The sequence below is a fragment of the Zootoca vivipara genome, chromosome 3 (genome assembly GCF_963506605.1).
Source record: "Zootoca vivipara chromosome 3, rZooViv1.1, whole genome shotgun sequence".
NCBI lineage: Eukaryota > Metazoa > Chordata > Lepidosauria > Squamata > Lacertidae > Zootoca > Zootoca vivipara.
In genome coordinates, this window is record NC_083278.1 from 77,145,243 (window position 1) to 77,168,842 (window position 23,600).

Sequence of the window (23,600 nt, forward strand, 5' to 3'; positions counted from 1 at the left end):
AAAACCTCCAAGGAAGGAGAGTCCACAATCTCCCGAGTGAGACCGTGTTGATTGGGAGCATTCAAATATGGTCAATAAATAAACTTTGTGGAGAATAGCTATTTCTTAATAGACTCCCTATTAATTACACAAATTGGTCCATGTACTATATGACAGTGAATCATTGCTGTAAATGCAGAAGGTGGAAATAGTCTTGTTTATAAAGCTAAAATAAAGCTTTACACTTGACCTGTCAAGCAGCAGATCATTCTTACCTGGGGGGAGGGGGAGTATGTGTGCTTATATAATTTTTTTTAACTGGTGTCAGAGATACTGTATTGTGCATGCAGGCATAATTTACACAGACACTTTCCACATGGCAATCATATTAGAAATAATGGGTGGTATCCAGCCAAATCTTATGGGAAGAGACTCATGGAAATCAATAGTATAATTACATTGATTTAAATTGGTCTACTCCGAGTATGATTTAGTTAGATATCACCCAGTGGTACTAGTGCAGGCATAGGCAACCTTGGCTCTCCAGATGTTTTGGAACTACAACTCTCATGATCCCTGACCACTGGCCCTGTTAGCTAGGGATCATGGGAATCGTAGTTCCAAAACATCTGGAGAGCCAAGGTTGCCTATGCCTGTACTAGTGGATGGGGAAATAGTATTATTTCAGGGGAAAAATATGTTGATGTTTGAATGCCTGTACAATGCAGTATTTCCCACAGTTAGGAGCAACTCAAATATAAAGTCTAAATGTAATTTTGAAAAATTAATTGATTATGGCTATACCAACATGGAAGGGGGGGATGTTTGAGTTGCAACACTTGGGAGGTATTTGTGCCCCACGAAAAGTGCCCTGTTTCAATAATTTCAGAGAAGAGACTTCATGGACATGAATATATTGTAGCTTGTATTGAGGTGAGTTGGGAGGAAATGTGTTCATATTGCCAGTTCTGCAGGGACAGCACTTGCTTTCTTGCTGTGCTGCACAGTAATGAAACTACTGCAGGACAGCAATGAAGAGATGTCATTTCTGTTGCCTCAGTAATGGAATGTGTGTCCCTCCCTTTCCCACTGGCACCCACTAAATAGGAGGAAATGCAGAAATATGATTGGCTATGTGATAGTGGCAACATCACATCCAACATGCAATCCCCGATTTGCTGGGATCATCTGGATTGATAAAATGCAGAAAGAAATTGGCCCAAAGCAACAGCAAATAGGGGAAACGGTAGCTGTGAGCAGTTGTGAACAGCCATGAAAAAGCATAGGATTAGGAGGCTTTTAACCAAGTGGGCTGGTGAGTTTGCACCACTTTTACAGTGGTACCTCGACTTGCGAACGACTTGACAACCGAATTTTTTTACTTACGAATGGGGCAAATGGCCACATGCTTACGAATTTCTTGACATCCGAACGGAAACCGCGGTGGTTTTAGATAGAGTTTTTTGACCAATGCATTCCTATGGGAAATTGCGTTTCCAATGGCGCTTTTTGACTTACGAATTTTTTGATCTACAAAGGTGCCTTTGGAACGGATTAAATTCGTAAGTCGAGGCACCACTGTACTTTGAAAATATAAGTCTGACTTAGCCCTAAAATGAACTACTAAACAATAGATATAGAAGATAACCAGCAGAGGGCATCAAAAGCTCTCCTTGTAAATAAATATTGCTCTGTATCCTGAAACTACACACTGTTATCTATTCAATCTAACAGGTGTGTGGAGAAGTACGCTATCAGTTGAATCATGCCAAAATGAAGAAGGATGAGGCAGAAAAGGAACACAGAGAGTATAGAATAAAAACTGTAAGGGAACTTGAAATTAAAAACCAGGTAAGAGACCATGATCAAGTTGTGTTAAAAACTTGAATGTGTTTATTCTTCCAATAGTGATAACTAGTTGTTATAGGTTCTAAATGGCAAGAAACCAGCTATTCCTAATAAAGAAATTGTATTTCCCCCCCCCCAGAGAGTTTTCATTCTAAAATAGTTGCAGGTATAAATGGGAGTGCAGTACTTAAAATATTCCATCATATGACATGTGTAAACCAACGTGCTCTGTGTATATATTATGTAATATCAATTTACATACATTTGTTTGTGGTCTATCAAAAGTTAAGACACAGTAACCACTGTCTAATGTTAACAGCAGTGTTTTTAAAAACACAAGTTAAAATACATATTCTGTTCTGTTTTGCCTTTCTAAAAACTTATTTTTATTAATTAGAAATTAATAAGAAATCCAAAAATAAGTTATTGCTCATGTAATATTGCCAGTTTGTAGGCTTACTACTTTGTTGTGTCTTTCAGACTTGGGAATTTATCACTGGGTGCCTGTTAGAAGGCATTCCTTATTAGTAAGCATTTAATATTGGGATAAACTGCTACTAAATTGGGAAATTGGACATGTCTATACAGTACTGAATCCTCCAATATGAGCAAGAGCCAATATGAGCACTAGGCCCGGAGGGGGGGGTAGATAACCCACAGCAACGCACTTGGGGGCACGGCAAGGGGTTTTTACTTTACAATTTACCACCAATACCCCCCCCCCAAAAATCCCCCACCAAATAACCACAAGACAAAAATAAATACCATCCTTCAAAACGTCATTAGATACACCAGTCATGGATATGGGGGGGGGGAGACAAACAGAATAGATCATGGATCGGAACACGTGGGGGCAGTCACAGGGATTAGCCACAACAACGAGCCACACCCACAAACCCCGCCTCCGCCACGAGATCCTGTAAAACAGGAGGCCTTGGCTCCATTTTACAGACTAGGCCTCAGCTCTACAGCCCTTTAAATACTATCCTGAATGGAGCCCTGGGTGGGAGGTGGGGGGAGGAGAAGCCCAAATAGGTCATGGGTGGGAGGAGCAACTGTCCAACAGCCACCAAAACAGCCATTCCACCCCATGCCCAAAGCCTCTCCCGGCGGCTGCATTAATAAACGCCTGGCAGCATTAGGCAGTCGTTCATCATTTCTCCTAACACACACTTGGGGGCACAGTGAGGGGTTTTCGCTTTATAATTTAGTGGGCGTTGTGTCACATGCGAGGCTCCGGCGGCCATTTTAAGTAAGGGCAGTCGTGCCCCTTTTAACCTAGGCTTTACCATGTTTCTCCGAAAATAAGACACTGCCTTATATTTATTTTTCCTTTTAAAAAACCCCACATTGGCTTATTTTCAGGGGGTGTCTTATTTTTTATCACGCGTCCAGCCTTGCCTCTTCCTTGGGGCCCTCCAGAACTGCGCCTATCACTATGTCTTATTTTCGCGGTTTGGCTTATATTGCGCAAATGCTTAGAAATCCTGCTATGGCTTATTTTATGGGTATGTCTTATTTTAGGAGAAACAACTGATTGTAAGCCTCTGTGTCTTTTTTTAAAAAAACAACAACAACCATGCACTTTCTCTTTACTTACTTTTTTCATTTTACTAATTGTGAATTTGCAGACCCCTTTAGATTCAGAGGCCCACACTAAGTGGCCCATATGACCCCCCTCCTTCTGTCTGGGCCTGTCTGTTGCTACGGGGCTTCGCTATTTGACACTCCCCCTCGGGATTTTTTAAGTAGTTCTCTGCGTCCCAGGGCACATCATCACCCCCCCATCCTTAATCTAAATATATAGAAATGTTCACGATGCGTGCGCAGGGGCCAATGTATGGAGATACAGGGGGGAGGGGACAACAGAGGGCTCAGACAAAAGTAAATACTGGGAAATGGAACCCAGAAACTGACATTTCCTTCTCCAAGGGTGGGGGCCAATGTAGGAAGATACCGGGGGTAGGGGCCAACACTCCCCAGGGACAACAGAGGGCTCAGACAGAAGTGCATGCTGGGAAATAAAACCCAGAACCTAACAGCTCCTTCTCCAAGGGTGGGGGCCAAGGTATGGAGATACATGGGGGAGGGGCCAACACTCCCCAGGGACAACAGAGGAAAGGGTATCCTACTGAAACAGGGATGAGCCGGGGTGGAGGGAGGAGGGGCAGGATCGGGAAAGGGTGGGTGGGGGGTCACAGGAAAGAACCACAGCAATGCGTGGCCGGGTCAGCTAGTTTTAAATAAAAGGGCACATTTTACTCATGTAAAATCATGCTGATTCCCGGACCGTCCACGGGCCGGATTTAGAAGGTGATTGGGCCGCATCCGGCCCCTGGGCCTTAGTTTGGGGACCCCTGGGCCTTAGTTTGGGGACCCTTGGTTTACACCTCCCTAAAATTGGTCCTTCCTGAAGGCATAGTTACCCATCTTATCTGGTCAGCAGTGGCTTTCACTGCAATTTTTACCAATGTTCCTTTACAGATGGTATGCAGGACAGCAACTGGGACCCACCCAGTCTCTTTCACTAAACACTATAGCATGAATTTACTGTATATGCATCCTTTGGCAGGCACATTCTCCAACAAGTGCTTCAGAGCTATTAGTCACCTATCTTCCATCCAGGAATTAACAAGGTTGGCTTTTGAACATCCCACTTGGTGATGATGGTGAGGTTCTGAAAGGTGTTTCTGAAGGGACACTAGGACACCACCCAAGTCCATCCTATGCATGCTATTATTTCTTTCCCAGTGAGTTGCTATAGATTCAACTGCAGATATCAGGAGTCTGTCATGTCACTATACTGTTTCCTTTCAGTTGGTTGTTTCCTTATCATTTTCCTTATGCTCTCAGAATGTATGGAAGCCCGTATTCCTTTCTGTGCTCCATCAGAAGGCATATTGCCAATAAAAGGGAGGGGGGAATTGGAAATCCTCTTGACATAATGACGGTTTTTTGTAGCCTTCAAGCAATTGGTGGATGACAACCCACTTGGTGGTTTCCCAGTTTTTCCCCCACCATGCCTTCATTCTTTAATTATCTGTTGCCTCCTTCAGTGGGTGGGATGTTTTAGTCCTGGCTTTTTAAAATAAAGATGAATGTGTTTTTAGCTTTTATTCAGTTTTAGTTCTATGTTGGTTTTAACATACATGCTATTTTTTGTAAGTCATTTTGAGTTACTTTTTGTTTAAAAAGCAACAGATAAATTCAGTTAATAATAACAACCTATTACAATACACTTAATTAAATAAATAATAACAACAACCCACTAGACAGGAAGCGTGGTAAGGCAGGTGCAATCGATAAAGCCTACAATTACTCCCTTCCCCACAACCCTCAAACCAATACTGGTACTGCACTTCATATGGATGCAACTGGTATAGATCAATTCCTTTTGCCTTGTCCTCTCAAGTCTTGCTTTTAGAGGTCAACATACCCCTGCCAGTTTGATCCTCACCTGCTGTATTGGTTACCACTGCCTCCACCAAAGGAACAAACCCTTATAAGAATATAAGACAACAGGCTTTGGATGTTGTGTGGCTGTTATTATGTAAAAAGAGGGGGGAAACAATAGAATTTCCCCTGGCAAGATTTAACAAAAATGTATTGTGTGTGTAGAGCTTGTAAGCATGCATAGAATCAGGTTGTTAAACTGAAAATTTCCATTTATTATTTAGATACATAGTGATTGAAAACGTATTTAATTTGAAAGTAGGTACGGTATACACTTTTTATGACATAGAAGGCTTTATATAGCATAATGAATAAATATATAATTTTGTGACGTAAAAATACATCGCTTATTTTACATCTTGAAGCTACGAACATGAGTTTGACCAAACTGCGGGAGGCAGTGCAAGACAGGAGTGCCTGGCGTGCTATGGTCCATGGGGTCACGAAGAGTCGGACACGACTAAACGACTAAACAACAACATTTTACATCTTAATCCTCCGTCTTGTTAAGTTGCATTAGAATTACACTAATGTTTGTAGTGTTATATAAATATATCACAAGAATTGTATTTTTATTAAACAAAGGTTTTAATATATAATTTTTCTGCACTAATCAGATCCTACAAAAATACACAGTAAGCAACAGTTGATAGTAGTTGCTGGGCAAACCAGTGTTCTCAATGAACTGAAGTGTTCATGTTCTTCTATTGATAGGGCCATAAATATTTATAGTTTGAGTGGGGTTAAATGGGCTTAATTCTTTTCTGGGTTATGATCACTGTTAATAACAACCATAACTGATAACCACTTAGTGATGTGGGCTGCAAAAAGGTGGTGAATTGTCTAACATTGCCTCCCTATCCATTCTACTGATAGCAACCTCTGCTTAATCAAAGAATCTTCCAACAGGAGAAGAGCACCACTGGATGTAACTCACTTAATATTTCTACTATAAGACTCCACCAGGCTACAGCAAAGGGGAGAAGGGAGGCAGGGCACTCCATCAACTCTGTTGAGAAATCAGTTTGTGCTTTCCCTCTCCATCAACTATCCTTCAGCACTGGCTACTCTATCAGGCTGCAGTAGAGGAAACTAGCAATTTTTGGCTCCTCCCAAGCTATTTTCATTTAAGTTACTTGAAAGAACTAGGTGGCTAAAAACTGCTGGCTGAGTTTGCTTCCCCACCCCAAACACTCCAGTTTCCTTTGAGTATAAGCCTAAGAGTCTTGTTTGTTATTGATCTTATGTTGTCAGCTCTGGAAACCCTTATGGCCAAATAGCAGGGTGAAAAATGCTTTAAATAAATAAATAAATTTGCCATAGTTATTCATGTATGTGAGTTGAATATAGAAATTATATTTCCATAGTAATCCGGAATCCTTTTTTTAAATATGAAAGTTAGTTTAGGATATGGAAAGAACATTAAGTTAGCATTTTAAGTGTAACACACATTTCTTTGTTGTTTCTGGGTGAAATTCATTTAAAATCATGATCTTGGGATCTTGGGCTCAAACTAAATGAGAAGCTGTTTGCTCTCTGTACACAACCAAGATTAGCAGACCAGTATTGCCTTAAATCCCTATGCTCAAACATCTGGCAGGTAGAGGGAGGCCATTTTCAGCAAAAGTCCTTTTATGTTGGAATATGCTTTTTTGTTGGTCCGACAGAACCTGAGCTGATTTATCTTGAGGGGATGGTATAAAGCCCATCTGTTCGCTTTAAATATTTCCCTTGAGAAAATAATGAGAGTTTATATTTATGCCTATAGTGTAGAATTATGAGGTTGTCTTGGCTTTAGTTGACAGTTGTCAAATTATGTTTGTTTTTTGTTTTAAACAAGTGCCTTTTCAATGTGTGTGTGTGTGTGAGAGAGAGAGAGAGAGAGAGAGAGTATGTGAATGGGTCAGAATGTCAAGGGGGAACTGGGGACGGGGACTTAGAGTGATCAACCTAATTTCTACAGCCATAAACTGTTAAAAAAGAGTCCTTGATATATTTAATAGTTTCTTATTTAATAAGAATACAGTATTACCCTAATAAGAATATGGTAATCATGGTGTTGGAAAGGCTTTTTTCTATGCATGACTGCTGATACTGCTACATTTATCTACCTATTATAGGTAGTTAAATAAGTTTGGGGGAGTTTATCTAAAGCTCGTAGCACTGAATAAAAAACATTCATTCTCATTCTCATTTCATTTTCTGTTGTAGGCAGGATTTTCTTTAAAGTGCCCTTTGATTATTATTTTTGTTATAGAATGTATATATGTACAATGTTTGTGTTTTATGTAACTTCCTTTATTGTTATAATTGAATTTGCTGTGCTCCTCTGTGTGTTTTTAAGGAAATAGAGAAATTGCAAGTGGAGCTCAATGAATATAAATTGCGTTTGGAGCAAGCACTGCAGGATACAGCAAGAGCTAAGGAAGAATGTCTGAAACAAACAGAATTGCTGGGTAAAGCTGAGCACCAACTGCACCTCACCAGGTACCCCTTATCATATTTGGCCTTAGCACCAATTTCATTTTTATGCTGCAAATTTTTGCCAGCAGCTTATCCACAGTTGTTAAGAGATTGATTCAGTGCACAGCTTTTAGGCATATTAGAAGTGAAGATGTACTGAGCAAAACATTCAGACAAGATGAAGCGTGGAAGGGATTTAGTGATAACAAATCTATTCATCCAGAGTATTCTTTCTGTTCATCTAAAGTATTCTTCAAACAATCACAGTGTTAAATGTCATCTTAGAACAATTTGTAGTCAGTAAAAGTTATATGCACCCAATTGTTCTTTCAAGATTCTTTGATGCAGTTGCTTTAAGGAACAATTGAGATTATATAGCACATTGCTCTCCAGTTCCTTATTGATATGTAAAAGCTGAAAATAGCTATCACTTTCCTAGTTACTGATTATAGTTAGATGCATGCATGGTCTTCAGAGAAAATTGATGATCATGCATAAAACAGTCAATTGTATGCCAAAAATGTTTGTGTGGTAGACAAGCAACTAACTACACACACAAAAACTTTCTGAAGTTTCTGCATTTTTCTCTTAACAGTAGCCCATTACTCTTAACACCTGCCTGCTCCCACTGAGCTTGATTAATTTAACACTTTAAACTCATTACTGTTTCGTTTTTTAATCTATAGCATGAACTACTTTCTAGAATGGAAGTCAAGATTTAAAAGTATGCCAGAAAGCATTTAGATTTGTAGTATTAGTTGGGTCGAGTACATGTATGTGCATACAGACTTGCACAATGGATATGAAAATGGGAGATTATAGTATGCTTCTTAAATGATCACACCATCCTCTTTTTTTAAAAAAGAAATGATGTAAATATAGATCATGGGCTAGTAGCAGATGGGGAGAAAAACACCCTTCTTACAGCCTGTATTTAGAGAACAAATATGCTAGAGGTTAATGAACTTGAAAAAAGTTTTGGGTAAGTTGTTAAGACAGCAAAAGTTTTGATTTTGCAGGACTTCTTTTATAATGATTTGTTGTGATAGTTAACCAAATGGTTTACCAATTTCCATCCGAAGGCTAATCATACAAGTTATGAAGCTGTGTGGTGTCTTGGAGAAAATCCAAATTGTAGATAGCTTTTCTGAAAAACTTCCACATTCTTAATAAGGTATACTAAGAGCTTAATTAAGTTAAGCATCCAAATAAGTGATTCACATGAATGATGAGACAATACTATTTCAGGGTTACATAAGCATGTAGTCTGCAGAAAATTCTTTTAGATGATTGCAGAAGATGGATGGGTTTAACAGTGATATTCAGCTTTGCTTTCTTATGGCTTAAGAATTGTTATTGTTGCTATCTTACAGCTTTCCAAAGTATAACTTGTCATGACAACATTTCTCCAAGTGCTATTTTCCTCATATTCCCTTATTGTTCTCATGTTGGTCTAACAACTAGACTTCCTTATTTGTGGTAATGTGAAATGGGTGGGGAACTGCAAAATTCTGGTCTGATGAATCACTCATGACCACCAGTCTTTTGTAATTGTTTGCTTTCCTGCGCTGTGTTTTCTTATCAATTACTTTTGTTATGGTTTAGCATCATATGTCAGTGTTATAGTTTTAAATTGTGGTCTTATCCATCTTAAGTCATAAAACGTAGTATAGATTGCATTTGTCTCCCTTTGTGGAGCATTGCTGTTTTGAAAGAAGTACGTCATTTTTGTGGGAGGCTTTTTGTGTCTGCAGTGTAGATGAGTGGCCTATGTTTGGCCCTTCTAACACAGCTGAAGTTTTATTACAGTTGCACCCATAAAGGAAGTGAGGCTGCTTCTTTCCTCAGGCAGATAATTCATTGGTTAATTTTAAAAACAAAAGGAACTTTAGGAACATCAAAAGCAAACTTATACCAAGTCAAAACACTAATCCGTTTAATTTAAAGGTTCAATTTATTCCCACATAGTATAGTATTTCCGATTGTAAATAACTAAATAATTGCAGTTAAATGTCTTGTTAACATGCAGATATTGAAAAATAAAACAGTGTAAGGGAAAAAAGCACAAGCATGCATGGCATCTGAATTCAGTTATTGTATAGTGACTTGAAAGACTCACACATCCTGTCTTTGTGGTCCATCTGTCTCCATTCTCTTAACCTTTTATCCACCAACATAACTAGAAACTTGCTTTAAAAAATAAGTGGATATCTTCGTGTTCAGAAACAGCTCAACTTCACACTAGGAATTGAGATATTGTATGATTATGATATCTAGCCTTTTGTAGATACAAGCATGATATAAATTTTCAACAGAAAGAGGAATGAGTGTTGTAACTAAGTGCAAATATGTATTGTTATTCTTAATTATGACAATTTTTTTAAAAAATTGAAAAATCAGCAACACTAAATTCTGTAATCCCAACCCCCAATATATTGCAGGGGCATCTTCTCCCATATGAAATTCAGGTTTAAAACTTTCACCCATCAACTTTCTATTCTCCAAAAATGACATCTCAAAAATAGTGCTTCCCTCCACCCAAAAAAATAGTTTAGCTACCTGTAAAAAAAAAAAGGTTCGTATTTGGTCTTCGTTCTGCTTTTCCCCACTAAATTTGCAGAATCATGTTTTTTATCTATTTTTATTTCATTTATGTTTGTGCTAGTTTTGATGGCAAAAATTAGGCTCATGTTTCAGAGGCAGTAAATACAGATTATAATTTTGTTCTGTTTTAGAGATGGTTGAGATGGTTACCAAAATAATAAATACTTAAAACTTTCATGCACTTCGTTTTTCCATAGATTTTTAGTTTGCTCCTTTCCAAAAGTAGACTACAGTGTGTGATTCCTATGTTTCAGTCATGGGTCACTCTTATTTCTTCTGTCACATTTGAATGACAGTCACTTGTCTGAAATGATGCAGTAAAAACATATATGGGAGTGTCATCCAGTTACACTGCTTCTAGATGTGTATTTACAATTGCTGTCAGGCATGCAAGTGTCCTTCAAAAGTTACAAAAGTATTAGGCTAATCCATGGTGGAAACATAAATGCCTATAATATGTGTCTTGTCTTGAGCTGACCCAGACTGTGATGAGTCTTCTGTGGGTAGGAGTTCCATATTGTAGTTTCAATGCCTACTAAAGATGTTTTTATTCAGACAGACCTTCCCAGAGGGGTGATTACAGCCATGCTGACTGCAGAATATAATTTTATATTGTTTTTATATGTTCTTAATATTGCCTTTTGTTTTTTATAGAAATCTTGTTGAACATCGCTTTTATTTCCCCCCCAATATGAAGTGATTCATAATTTTATTAAATAAATAAAATAGATCATTTCCGAAACTGGCTTTGTACATGCCCTTGCAGTCTTTGTTAGTTGTGCAGATGGTTAACTTGAAAGTGTGCTCTTGATCAAACCTGAAGGAGGCAGGGAGACATGGAGTGGAGGTGGACAGAGCTTGCTTGACAGAGCACAACATTAAGGGCTGCATAGGTCACTTTACTGCTGCCTTGATTTGGGCTCAGAAGGCATTCTCTAGACCTTTATCTTTAAAAATTCTTGATCATTTGATACATGCTTGCATCTTTTATTCCTCAATCCAGTTAATAATTCTGTTGTGTAAACAGTTCTAAATATAATTGGTTGAGAGAAAGCTATCAATACCATCCAACTGTTCTAATGAACTGGAAAAGTGAGATGGGTGATTGGCTGAACGGATGCCAGTTTGGGGGGGGGGATAGTGTTCGTTGGCTATTTATTTTTTATTAAGAGTAAAATTCACCACTGTTCTACAGATCATTTGGATTATTACTTGCTCTAGATACTCCAGACAGTTCCCCACCCCTTCAACTAACACTGAAGTGTAGGTGCCTAGCTCAATGCTTTGGTCTTGCTTGCAGTCATCCATACTCTGGTTCTTACATAGATTACCATAACACCATCAGTTTGGAGCTGCTCTTGTAAATGGTTTGGAAGTAGTTTATCCCTGTTTTCTCCATGTCCTAGCAGGATAGTTTGCAGGAAGCAGTTAAAAGAATTTTTTTTTAACCGCACTGGGACCGATTCCAAGGTGCTATTATTTACAGAATCATAAATGTCCAAGTCCCTGTCTTTGCTCTCTTACTTTTTGGAAAGTGAAATCCTATAGTATTTGGTTAAGGCTTTCTCAGTTGACGTGCCACAATTAATGGAATGCTTTGACTGGGGAAGCCTGCCTCAAAAGGCAATTAATTTTTAAAAATAACCATGTATATTAATTACGTTTCCAAGCACAATTCAAAGTGTTGGTGCTGACCTTTAAAGCCCTAAACGGCCTTGTTCCTGTATACCTGAAGGAGCATCTCCACCCCCATCGTTTAGCCCGGACACTGAGATCCAGCGCCGAGGGCCTTCTGACGGTTCCCTCACTGCGAGAAGCAAAGCTACAGGGAACCAGACAGAGGGCCTTTCCGGTAGTGGCACCCGCCCTGTGGAACGCCCTTCCATCGGAGGTCAAGGAGATAAACAACTACCTGACATTTAGAAAACACCTAAAGGCAGCCCTGTTTAGGGAAGTTTTTAATCTGTGATATTTTAATGTATTTTGGTATTTGCTGGAAGCCGCCCAGAGTGGTGGGGGAAACCCAGCCAGATGGGCGGGGTATAAATAATAATAATAAATAATAATAATAATAATAATAATAATAATAATTAATTAGAACAACTTTTTCTTATTTTTCCATGTACACAAGGAACTTCAGAACATGATGTCTAATGTTTCCTGTAGTCAGTTTATGGTCTACTCATATGTCTTCCTAGTTTGTGCCTAGGACAGAGGTTCAAATGCATACTGTTAGTCTTAATGGGCTTGAAAACCTACCTATTGATTTTCAGACCATTTTGCAGCTTTTGACATTTACTGAAATGGTGGGTACAAGGTATTGAGAACTCCTAATGAGAGTTTTACAAGCACATGTTGATGGTTTTATACAACGCAGATTCATTTCTGCAGAGCTTGTGCCTAAGAAGCTCCATGAGGATTGTGGCCAGTTTGAACAGTTGAAGTGTCAAATTATTCCATATAACTTTGCCAGTAATAGTTCATAGGGTTTACATTTCAGCAGAAGAGCTGAACGTTAATCCATGACTGAAAAGCAGAAAAATCATTTGAAAATCACATTTTTCAAGACAGTGGTTTTGAAGGACATACAAAAGCGATTAGCAACACTGCATCCATTTTAGCTTCAAATACCTACTGTTTATCAGTGCTTCAAGTAGCCTCTAGCACACTTTCAATGGCTTCATTGGCATTAATTGAAGTCCCTGTATAATAAATAAGGCACATAAATTTAACCTGTCATTCTGTTTCCCAGGTTCTTGCAACATAACAGTTTCTTAGGTTTTGCTGTTTTGGTTATGATGTTGGCAGCATGCTTTGCTAGAATAATGAATGTATGTGTGTTCCTAATATGTACACACTACTGGTTTTCAAAAGAAATTTCTCTTCACTGCCACTCATAAATATTCTAGGTACTTAATAACTACTGCTGTACTTCTAAATATTGTCTGCTATAGAGAAGCAGAATTTTATGGGGTTCTTAAAAAATATACTGGCATATGAGAGGTTCACTCCTATTTACAGTATATAATTGATGTGAAAAATTGTAGCAGTCTAGATTGCATTACTGACAAAATATCAAATGAATACTCACCGTTAAAACTAGAATCCATAATAGCACATATCAATGGAAAAATATACTTGGCACAAGAATGATTCTTAATTTTTTAAAATATGTAATTTCAAAAAGATTACCTGGAAACTTATAATTGAGAAGAAGTATAAAATCCTGAAATAAGATAACATGCTTAATAAACTCCTTAGTGTCTGTTTTATATGTTTATTTTTCATTAAATTTAGGATTGCTTGTAGTTCAGTCAACATTTATTCCTATCTGTTTTTCATATACAAAGGCATTGGGATGCCAGGAAATAAACTGTTAACGGAGAATTAACTTCTTTGGCATGCTTTCATACTTATCTTCCAAATTAAAGAAAATGAAATGGGCAGAAGCAGAGTGTAGATTACCTCCTTTTTGTCAAAAAATGGTGGGAATTTGAAAATTAATAATAAAAAAGGGAACAGATGCAGTAACATGCCAGAGGGAGATTAATGTGGAGAGTAAAATCTGTGAGCAACAAAACTGAAGCAAACTGAATCAGTGGGAGGTGGTTGTACAATCAAAATCAGGATAAAAGAGAAATTACAAACAACCCTGCACTTGTCAAAGTAGTAGTAATGAAATCCTGACTCTGCCAGCAGTGAGAACCTGTGTTAGCACTTTGGGGTAAGGATGGTAGCCGGGTGCCAGGTAGGAGGGCAGTGTTAGGTTGCTGGGCAGCAGCCATCTTGTGTAGAACAGATGGCACTGAAAGCTGGCAGGGGAGGGGCTCCTTAGCAGAACTAATCAGACAGTAACAGATAGGGCAGCTGGGAAGACTGACCACAGAGAGGGAAACTGCAGGATAGCTGCAGAGTTCCATGATGTTTACAGTGGTGTGCCCATTGGTCTGATAGAAGACCTTGCAATGCCTTTTTCCTGCAGAAGGCACAGAAAAACTTTTGTTAACTGGGCAGTTTATCTGAAAATTTTGCAACATAGGGAATGCATAAAGCCAGTGATGAATTGACATTAGGAATTCATGAAAGTGTTTGCTATATATATATAGCATACTTACATTCCTTTGGAGTTAGAAGCATATTGCAAGGCTTATAACCCATGATCAGTACATTTTGCTCATTTTCCTTTAAAAGTGTGTTTATTTGAAATAAAGTGAAAGCAATTTGTGTTAATTCAGATCACACATTGGTGTCATCGATACATGTGGGACGCGTTAGGATTAGGAGCTATACTGAAATAAATACAGTTTGTAATATTTTTCTCAATGCCCTTTAATAAGGGGGCACCAGATTTTGCCTTCTCTGCATAATAATCACTATTAACTTTTAATCATGACATACATCTTTATGTTGCCCAGCCACCATTCAGTAGTAGTCAGGGTGACTGGTTGACTTGTGGAGAAGAAATGTTGAAATAGTGAGGCCAAAAAAAGTGGGGGGAGAATTGTGTATTAAAATTAATTTAAATGCTACTGAAGAAAGTGAGCCGATACAAAGGATGCTTACCATAACTAAGTGACCCAGGATAAATGATAAAAACACTTTGAACAAAAATCAATAGATGTGCATTATATATCTCTTTGTTGAACAAAGAAAATTGTGGCTCCTACTTCTGTTTTTCAACTTCTGTATTTTTCTCTTTGCAGAAGGTTTATGGCTTGGCTCAATTATTCATTTTGAGAGGGGAGGGGAAGAAACATTACAGGGATTTGAAATAGGTGGTATAACAGAGCCATATGCTATTTGTGCATCAGTTTCTGCAATATATCTAATTTGGGGCTGTCGGGGAAAATTAGACTTATTTGATATAGCAGCCTATTAGTAAATGACTCCGGTAGATTTGAAAGTTGCCATTTGTTCTCTTTAACTGAATCTTGCAAGCATTCTGTTTCCCAGAGCTATTCTGTGAAAATATCTTGGTTCTTTGTCCTGCAGCTGTACAAACCACAAATATTTCCACAACTGAAAAGAAGGTCTTGCTTCAGGTAATTTTATAAAAAGGGGTTGGAACAATTAATAATCCTCTATTGTTTTCAAACTGCGCAAATCTGGTTGGGAAACTTACCCATTCCCTTGACTGCCTAAAATAGTGTAACGTGTTAATTTAGTTATAGAGATGTAAATAAATTAGCTGCTTTGCATTATTATGGAAGGAGATATTTACCTGCCATCATTTAGCCCATACGTTGCTTTATGATGACAGATATCAAATGATTTGGAAAAAATCGGCTCTCTTGTTTTCTGGCAGTGCCTGTAGTAATCATTACTACATTGTACTTTATAAACTGTCAGTTAGCTACTACCTTGTTATCTTCTATTTTATAATTCTTGTTCGTGTAAAAAATATAAAATTTGAAATCAGTGTTTCCAAAGCCATTGTTTAAGTATTAATTGGGAAAGAAATAAGCTTTAAATTCTTACAACTAGCCATATTGTGACTATGTTGCTATATCTTTAGATTGTTTTTTAATACTTGAAGGGGGATAGGAGATTTTATAGCCTGATTCATTTCCCCTCTAAAATGAGAAGGATTTATAAATGCATCTAGAGCAGTTCATTTGCAAAATTTATACTAATACTGGTCTGGTTAGGGAAAACTAATGCACATGCCCATCGGTTGTTGAAAGATGCCTGTTATCTATATTTATTACAGTAAATATTTGTGAGTGACATCCTATTATTATTCCCCCCCCCAATTTGTTCACATGGGAGAAGGTTACTCAACATTTTTTAATTATAAAATGCTTTTAAGAGCATGTCTATTGTATTTCAAAGTTTTGACATTATAAAAATATATTATTTAGTCGTTGGGGCTTCCAGCATGTATTTTATGTGGCAGATACGTTTACCTTTACAAAATATGGTGAAAACGTAAATGCAACCTTGTGGTGCAAATTTAAAATACTATCTATCTATCTATCTATCTATCTATCTATCTATCTATTGTGCTGCATAAGAGCAACTGGTGCCACTATAATTAAAAGACACATTTACATTCTTTCTATGCGAGGGCCATTAATTTCTTTCCTGGGGAACTGTAAACTACTAGACTGAAAGAGATTGATTCTTCAAGACTTTAAATGAATGTTATTTATTTGAAAGCTGGATCACTGACATTGTTATAATCATGTTTTTAAATAAATAAATAAGCCTTTTATAGTCTCCTATATGCTAAAGGAATTTGTAAAAGAAGATGCTTTATTACTTTACCCTGGATCCAGCCCTAACATGGCATAGAAATAAAGATGAGGATCAGAAAAACCTCAAACGAGCAGTTCCTTATATCTTTCCCAACTGCTAACTCTCTTCCGTCCCTGGTCTATTTGATTATGACAGGGAGCAAACTTCTTCCCTGCTCAATAGATGCATTTTATCCATGGCAGCATGATTGCCACATCAACTGTCCCACTACTCTGAGTCCTGCCTGCCTCGTTCCTGCAGTCTGTGAGCATTTTGCAGCAGTGCAGCTGGTATATGGCTTCTTGTCCTGACTATGGCTATTCCATGTTGCCAGCAGAGCGTAACTTGTAAGAAGCTCTAAAAGCAATTAGGTGTGTAGGTAAGAGGATAGGACACTATATAGTAAACCTTTCTGGAAAAGTTTGAACCTTCTTATTCCCTTGGTCTTCTACTAGGGTAATTTAAAACCCAAGGGGCATATTATTGTAAAGACAAGAAGTATGCATGATACATTAAGAATCAGATCCCGAATTGAATGGCTATTTTTCTTTTTATTTGTGTAAATAATGTTTAAAGCTTTTTGAGGATCCATTTATGGCATTTAAAGAGATTATATTATATTGTTGCTGTTCAGGGAAAGGCTGAGACTAGATATTTTGTTTATAGTGTTGGATAGCATTTTTAAAACAACTACAAAGTGGAATGGTGTTTCTGCTAACTTTCTGACACATTTTTCTCCATGGTAAAGAAAGCTACCTTGTAATTTGGATATCGCTCAGAACAACAGTTTGTAAGGTGTTTATTTTTCCAGATAAGTAAAACAGTTTAAGAGGCTGGTTAATAATTCAATGGTATGTGGCTATCGGAACCAATTTATGAAAAGCAGATGCATGCCTGAATAGCTCTGCATAATAGATCTGGGAACAATATGAAATGTCTCAAAGTAGCTGCACGGCTCTTTCTGTTAACTTGCAGAAAGTACTTGAATAGCAATCTGGATACTCACACGGACCAAATGAGTAACATTTTTAAAAGAAAAAATATCACTGCTGTTTTTTTAAACGTGACCAGGTTAGTTACTAACCTAACTATAGCTGTTATTTAGTTCTAATGTAATATTGTAACACAAAATATTACACACTAATAATTTCTGTGTGAATGAGTTCATTCCTCTGTTCTTTTTTATCCTTAATTATGTAATTTTGTTCATAAGTTTCCATCTCATTTTTGCCTTAACTTAAACAAGGTGTATTTTATTTCTGCTTTTCTGTACTCTTTTTGTCATGATTTTCCCTTTTCTCTATTGCATAGTTGCTAAATAGGTAAAGTACACTGTGCAAGGTTTTACAGAAAGGGGGAAATTATTATTATTATTTTGCAGGATTTTTAAATGGCCATTAAGTATCTTCTTATTTTACTTCTCTTTTGTCTTCTCCACACTGAAAAAGGAATTTTCACAAATGGATAACTGTCCAGCTTTGTCTTTTGCTAGGGATTAAATCTATGCCGACAGTTCTTTTGACAATGACCTTGAGGGGCTTTGCATCTTGAAGAAGAAAGCAGAAGCTTGCGGTAAACAAAGTTCACTTCTGACAGATGGATTGAATGACAGAAAGGTTGCGAGTGCCAGAATAGCCCTGGCAGAGGAGGAAATGTTCAGTGGAATCCAACAGGAGAGGAGGTGTGAACAGGTGCAGGGTTGCTGACGGAAGGGGAACCAGATGGAAGGAGCCAGAGCCAGTTTATTTAAAGGAAAAGGCAGAAAACACTGAAAGGCTGCACAATCAGTGGCTAAAAGTGTGCATGGAAGAAGGTAAAAAGCAGACAGCAAAACTGCACAGTGGGATATCAAGCACTTAGCGTAATGACAGTAATTGTGAGTTTAGTTGGAAAGTTGCTATTAAAATCCATTCATCCATTGCTCTCAATAACATAAAGAGTTTAAAACACTTTTTAAATTGACAAGGATATTGCTTTGTCTGTCAATTTTTTGTAATGTTAACACACAAAAGTTATGATTAGGAAAATGTTGTAGTTCAGGCAAGCCAAATCAAGATGATAGCAAGATAAGACTTGAGTATTAACTACAGTGTAATCTCCATATTTTTTTATCCCTTTTGTGAGAAAATACTACATTTTGAGGAAAAAATGAGAAAAAAACCTCCTCAAATATTTTCTTTTGTGAAATATTTGTATATTATTGTGCATTTTTGCATATGTTAATTGTTGCTCAAGCCTTGTAGAAGGGCGTGTTAATGTGTGAGATATGATGGAACCTCTAATTTTCTTATGACATTCGAGGTCAGCTTACACCTTTTTAAATACTCTCCCGTTAGGATGAACATCTGAAGACCTGCTGTTTAACTCTTAAGACAAAGTATAAAACTCCAATATCTGGCTGAGTTGCTCAGTCACTATGTGCTGGATTGTGACCTTCCTCTGTAGCAGAAATAATGCCCACATCTGGTGTTCAGTTGAGCAGGGTTGTGTGTCCACTTCTATTTCAATAACTATTTGTAAAAAGTCATAACTAAGTTATGTGTGTCTTCCTTAGGACTTTTATTGATTTTTCTACATCTGTTCTGCCATAGATTAGTATAAATGCTTAATTTTTAAAATAAAGAATTAAATACTTAGTAACAAAACATTTTCAGTATACATATAATTCCAAGAATAAACGTAATTTTTTCAAAAATTTATAAACAATTATTATTTTAAAAGAATTATCATAGGAACATTAGCTTCTTTAAAAGGTTCATAATATACTACTGTTCTAAACTACCATAATTACATATGTATTCATCTGTACTTTTTATATGGCAATGGGTATTGCTGCCCAATGCATATCTGTTTTCTCCCACAAAATTATATAAATGAATAACATCGCTTTTTAAATTAGTGCTACTCATTGCTCTTCCTTTTGACATTCTTTATGACTAATGATCTTTGACACATTTGTATGTTCCTATAGTACAGATAGCCTCCGTTGTAAGTTTAGCGCAGAATTGCCATCCTTCATTCACTCACTTTTTATAAGACATCCACGTGATCCACATGATGCCATCATCTGTTCATTGCTGTATTTTCCCTGTGATTCTTCCATCTTTTCTCAGACTGTAGAAAGTCCTTTTTTTTCAGAAGAGTAATACAATCCCCACAGGTGACCACTCTTCCACTTTTTTTTAAAATAAAAATAATGCTTTCGTTTCTTGCCCTATCATTGCTCAGTGCACATTCATAGGAAGCTGCCTTACATTAAGTCAGATCATTGGTCCATCTAGCCCAGTACTATTTACACTTACTGTCCACAACTCTCTATGGTTTAGGCAGGGTTCTTTCCCAACTCTACCTGAGGATGCCAGGGATTGAACCTGGAACCATTTGCATTCAAAGCAGATGTGCTGTGGCCCTTCCCTGTTATAACATTTGTGGTGAGTGCTAATTTTATGACCCAATTTTTGTTTTAAAAATCTTTTAATTGTCCCTAAAATGCCTTACTGGTTATAATTTTTTAATGAATTATAGCATCAAAGCACCATAATACCACAGCATTATGGCAGTATAGCGCTATATCCCTGTTCCATAAAGAAGAAGAAAAGGCTGGAAAAGCGATTTTAAAATAGGGTCATAAAATGTCAGTTACAATTTCACTTGTGCTACGAGCTCACCCATCTAGAAGCATCCTTAGTAATGCAGCTATTGAACAGAGTGCTCTAGTTCTGGACCGGACACTGGTTTTACCAGAATGTACCAGTCAGGTTGGGAAAAGCAGAGGTTGATAAGACTCTCCATGGAGTCTTTTTCTCTCCTATGGCCTTCTGCTGGAGGCATGCGTGTGGAAGTGCTTGGATTATTGCCAGAGTGGCTCTGTTCCAGGTGCGACATAATACTCATTCCACATTTGTAAGATATCAATCCTACCGTTTGGAACTCCCTGCCTATTGTCATCATGCAAGCTCATTCACTGTGCCTGCTAAAAACATTTTTGTTTAGCTACCTAGATACCCAGATGCAGCGAATATATACATATGTTTTAATATGTCAGCTTATAACTGATATAAATCTGAGTAGCTGGGAAAACCCTGACAGAAGGACGTGCTATAAATATCATTATCATCATCATCATCATCTTTGGCGATAACTTGTAACTGAGTAAGATTGTCTTCCATAAACACGGTTTTAACAATGAGTCCGTAAGTGACTGTGGAGGCCAGTTCTGGATCCACACGTCCTTCCACAGTGGTGGCATTGGTTTCCAGGCAGGAGTTGATCACGGTGTGGATTTGCCAAGCGTGCCTTCCTCTTAGCACATTTCTCCCTTGTGTCCTGAGTTCAAGTATCTTCAAAGCCCATGACACTTTTGGTAAAGGCTGTTCTCCAACTGGAGCGCGCACAGGCAATTAACAACAACAACAACAACAACAACAACAACAACTATTATTATTATTATTATTATTATTATTATTATTATTATTATTATAGCTGTTTAAAACTTTTTGCCGATAATTTGTTTCACTCTTTTCGTAAACTGCTTTGAGATGGTGATTGTTGTTTTACAATCAAGTGGTATATAAACTTTATGAAATAAAATATGTTGGCCCATCACATATTCCATATGTAGATCTTACCTGTGCCTCTCAAAGGTTATACCCACAGGTTGTCCATCTGTGGTCCGTACCTGTATTGCTGGGAAGGAATGGAGTCACTGGTTGTACTTATGGGACTCCAAGAGCATGATGCAGTGCACATGCACCAGAAAAGGTTTGAAGAATGGGGAGAAACAGAAAATGGCTCAGTGGAGTTCTATAGGAGGGAGGTTGGATTGCGCCGTGTTGGGCCTATGGGCACATTTGCAAACCAGAGGAGCTGTTGTGGACACACTTCAACCAAGCACACACCACAACCTATTATAGTGGTTATAATAGAATGCTTCTGTCAAGTCTAATTTCTGCAGGGAGAGGGAACCATATAGGTGCCTGTAAATGCCTTTGTAGCCACCTATGTGCCCATGTGTGCCACATTGGCAAGCTGTGCCTTAGTATATTATGAAAAATTCTGCAGCATCTTGAAATTTGGTAAAAACACTTCTGCGATGAGCTTTTCTGCTTACTGTTAAAAAAGTCTCGCTGATCCCGAATGCATCAAACTAAAAAGTAACTCCTGTATTACTGCAATTTTTAACAATGCATTTCAGATAAGGAAACCAAGATGAGTCATCTTCAGATTCAACAAAGTGTTTACATAATTATTGAGTTAATAAATAGCCCAGTGTTCTAGACAGAGAGGTGGTTTTTTGTGTGTCTTGCTGGTAGAAATGCAGTTCTAACGTTTGAATCTAGCACACAGAGTAAATCATCAAACATTTTCATATTTCAAAAGGTGGGAGACTACATGATTCCTGGGCATTTTGAGACATTTATGCATGGAAATGCTGGTGGCCTACCACCCGTTTCCAGCTCCTGCCCTAGCTTCCTGTGATAAGAGACTGTGGCTATTAGGGAGTGAAGCCTAATACTGCTACCCTTTGCCTGGGCTCTTCTCCCAGCACCCCACCTGCAAATGCTTTATTGACATACTACAGAGGCTTCTGAGATATCCGCTCATTATTATTATTTTTGTAAACCGCTTATTTACAATGAAGCAGTAAATAGTTTTCATGTGGTAAAACGTGAACTTAGTGAAACATTGAACTCACTTTCAATGCGGTGCCATGTTGAATCTGGGAAAGTATCCTGCTTTCTCATAGTTTGCCTGCTGTATCAAAAGCAGTATCCCATGGGGTGCTTTGCAGCATTCAAGAGACTGCTTTTAATCCAGCAGGTATCTTGAAAAATGAGAGAATGTCCTCTCATTTCATCGTGATATGGGAGGTAAAAGCTGGGATTAAAGCTGCAGAGGCAAGAGGGCACACTCGTAGCAAATCCCAGTATTCATGTTGGTCAGGCAAATAAATTTCCTTTCCAGCTGTCTGAGATTCCTCAGCACTAGACAAGAGAACATCCATAGGCTTCTAAGCATGTTTTCTGTAGGTTCTGGGGTATCTTCTCATGTAGCACTGGGCCAGGAAGTCACCCTGATGTAGATCTTACACAGCATTTTTAACTCTGGAACTGTCTCCCAAGTATTTAGTACATTTGTGTGTTGCATCAAGTAATAAGGATGTATATTTATATAAACTGACACTTCCCCCTAATATACTAGTGTTTGATCCTTTCCTGCTTATCACTAAGATTAACTTAAAGGAGGAAAGCAAATATATATAGGCAGTGTTTTTTCTTTTTCAACACAGTATCTGTGTATTTTTTAAAAAATCTGATATAAAATATACAGAGTGATATCTCACAAAAGAGCTTACAAATCAACCAATAAATTTTAAGCTAGCACTTATCAAGTAAGAATTTGTTGCACAATGTATATACTACATCCCTCTCCAACTGCAATCTTTACTGTCACTCAAGAAATCCTCTCACAGGAAAAACTCGGGCACATTGATGGCCATACTCATACCATTATGCTACAGGCTGTCCTCTCTTTTTATAGATGTTTCCTTCTGTTCTTGCTGCTCTCAACAGGGGTTGCATCCAATGTTTGTCTTACTCAGGGTAGACCCACTGAAATTAATTGGGCAAGGCTAACTTAGGTCTGCTCTTGTAGGATCAGTACTGTACTGGCTCCAACTGCCATGGCAGCTCCATTTTCCCTTTCTCAGTTGCTTCTGTCTCTCAAAAGAAACTGCGCCCACATGTTATGCCTTCCATGTTTATTCAGTGTAGTGCTAAGGTGAATGTTCCATCAGTGCAAAGATTTGTCCATGTGCAATGGAATGTTCTGCCTTTCCCTCCCACTGCACATCCCCTACCTCTGGGAAACTTTTTTTTAAAAAATGAATTTGTATACTACCCTTCATTTGCATATCTCAGGGCAGCTCACAACATAAAAATGCAAGATAAAAACACAAAATACATAAGAAAAACAAGAAACATTCTCCCACGCACACAAACCAATGTGGGATGTAA

At 37.9% G+C, this 23,600-nt stretch overlaps 1 protein-coding gene across 1 annotated transcript in view; it reads left to right on the forward strand.

Annotated features, from left to right (window-relative positions):
- The window catches only part of SDCCAG8 (SHH signaling and ciliogenesis regulator SDCCAG8), a 92,725-nt gene that overhangs the window by 20,189 nt on the left and 48,936 nt on the right, over nt 1-23,600 (forward strand). Inside the window, exons 12-13 of the mRNA XM_035108353.2 lie at nt 1,714-1,830; nt 7,625-7,767. Coding sequence (XP_034964244.1) covers nt 1,714-1,830; nt 7,625-7,767 — 260 coding nt within the window. The remainder of the gene's footprint in view (nt 1-1,713; nt 1,831-7,624; nt 7,768-23,600) is intronic.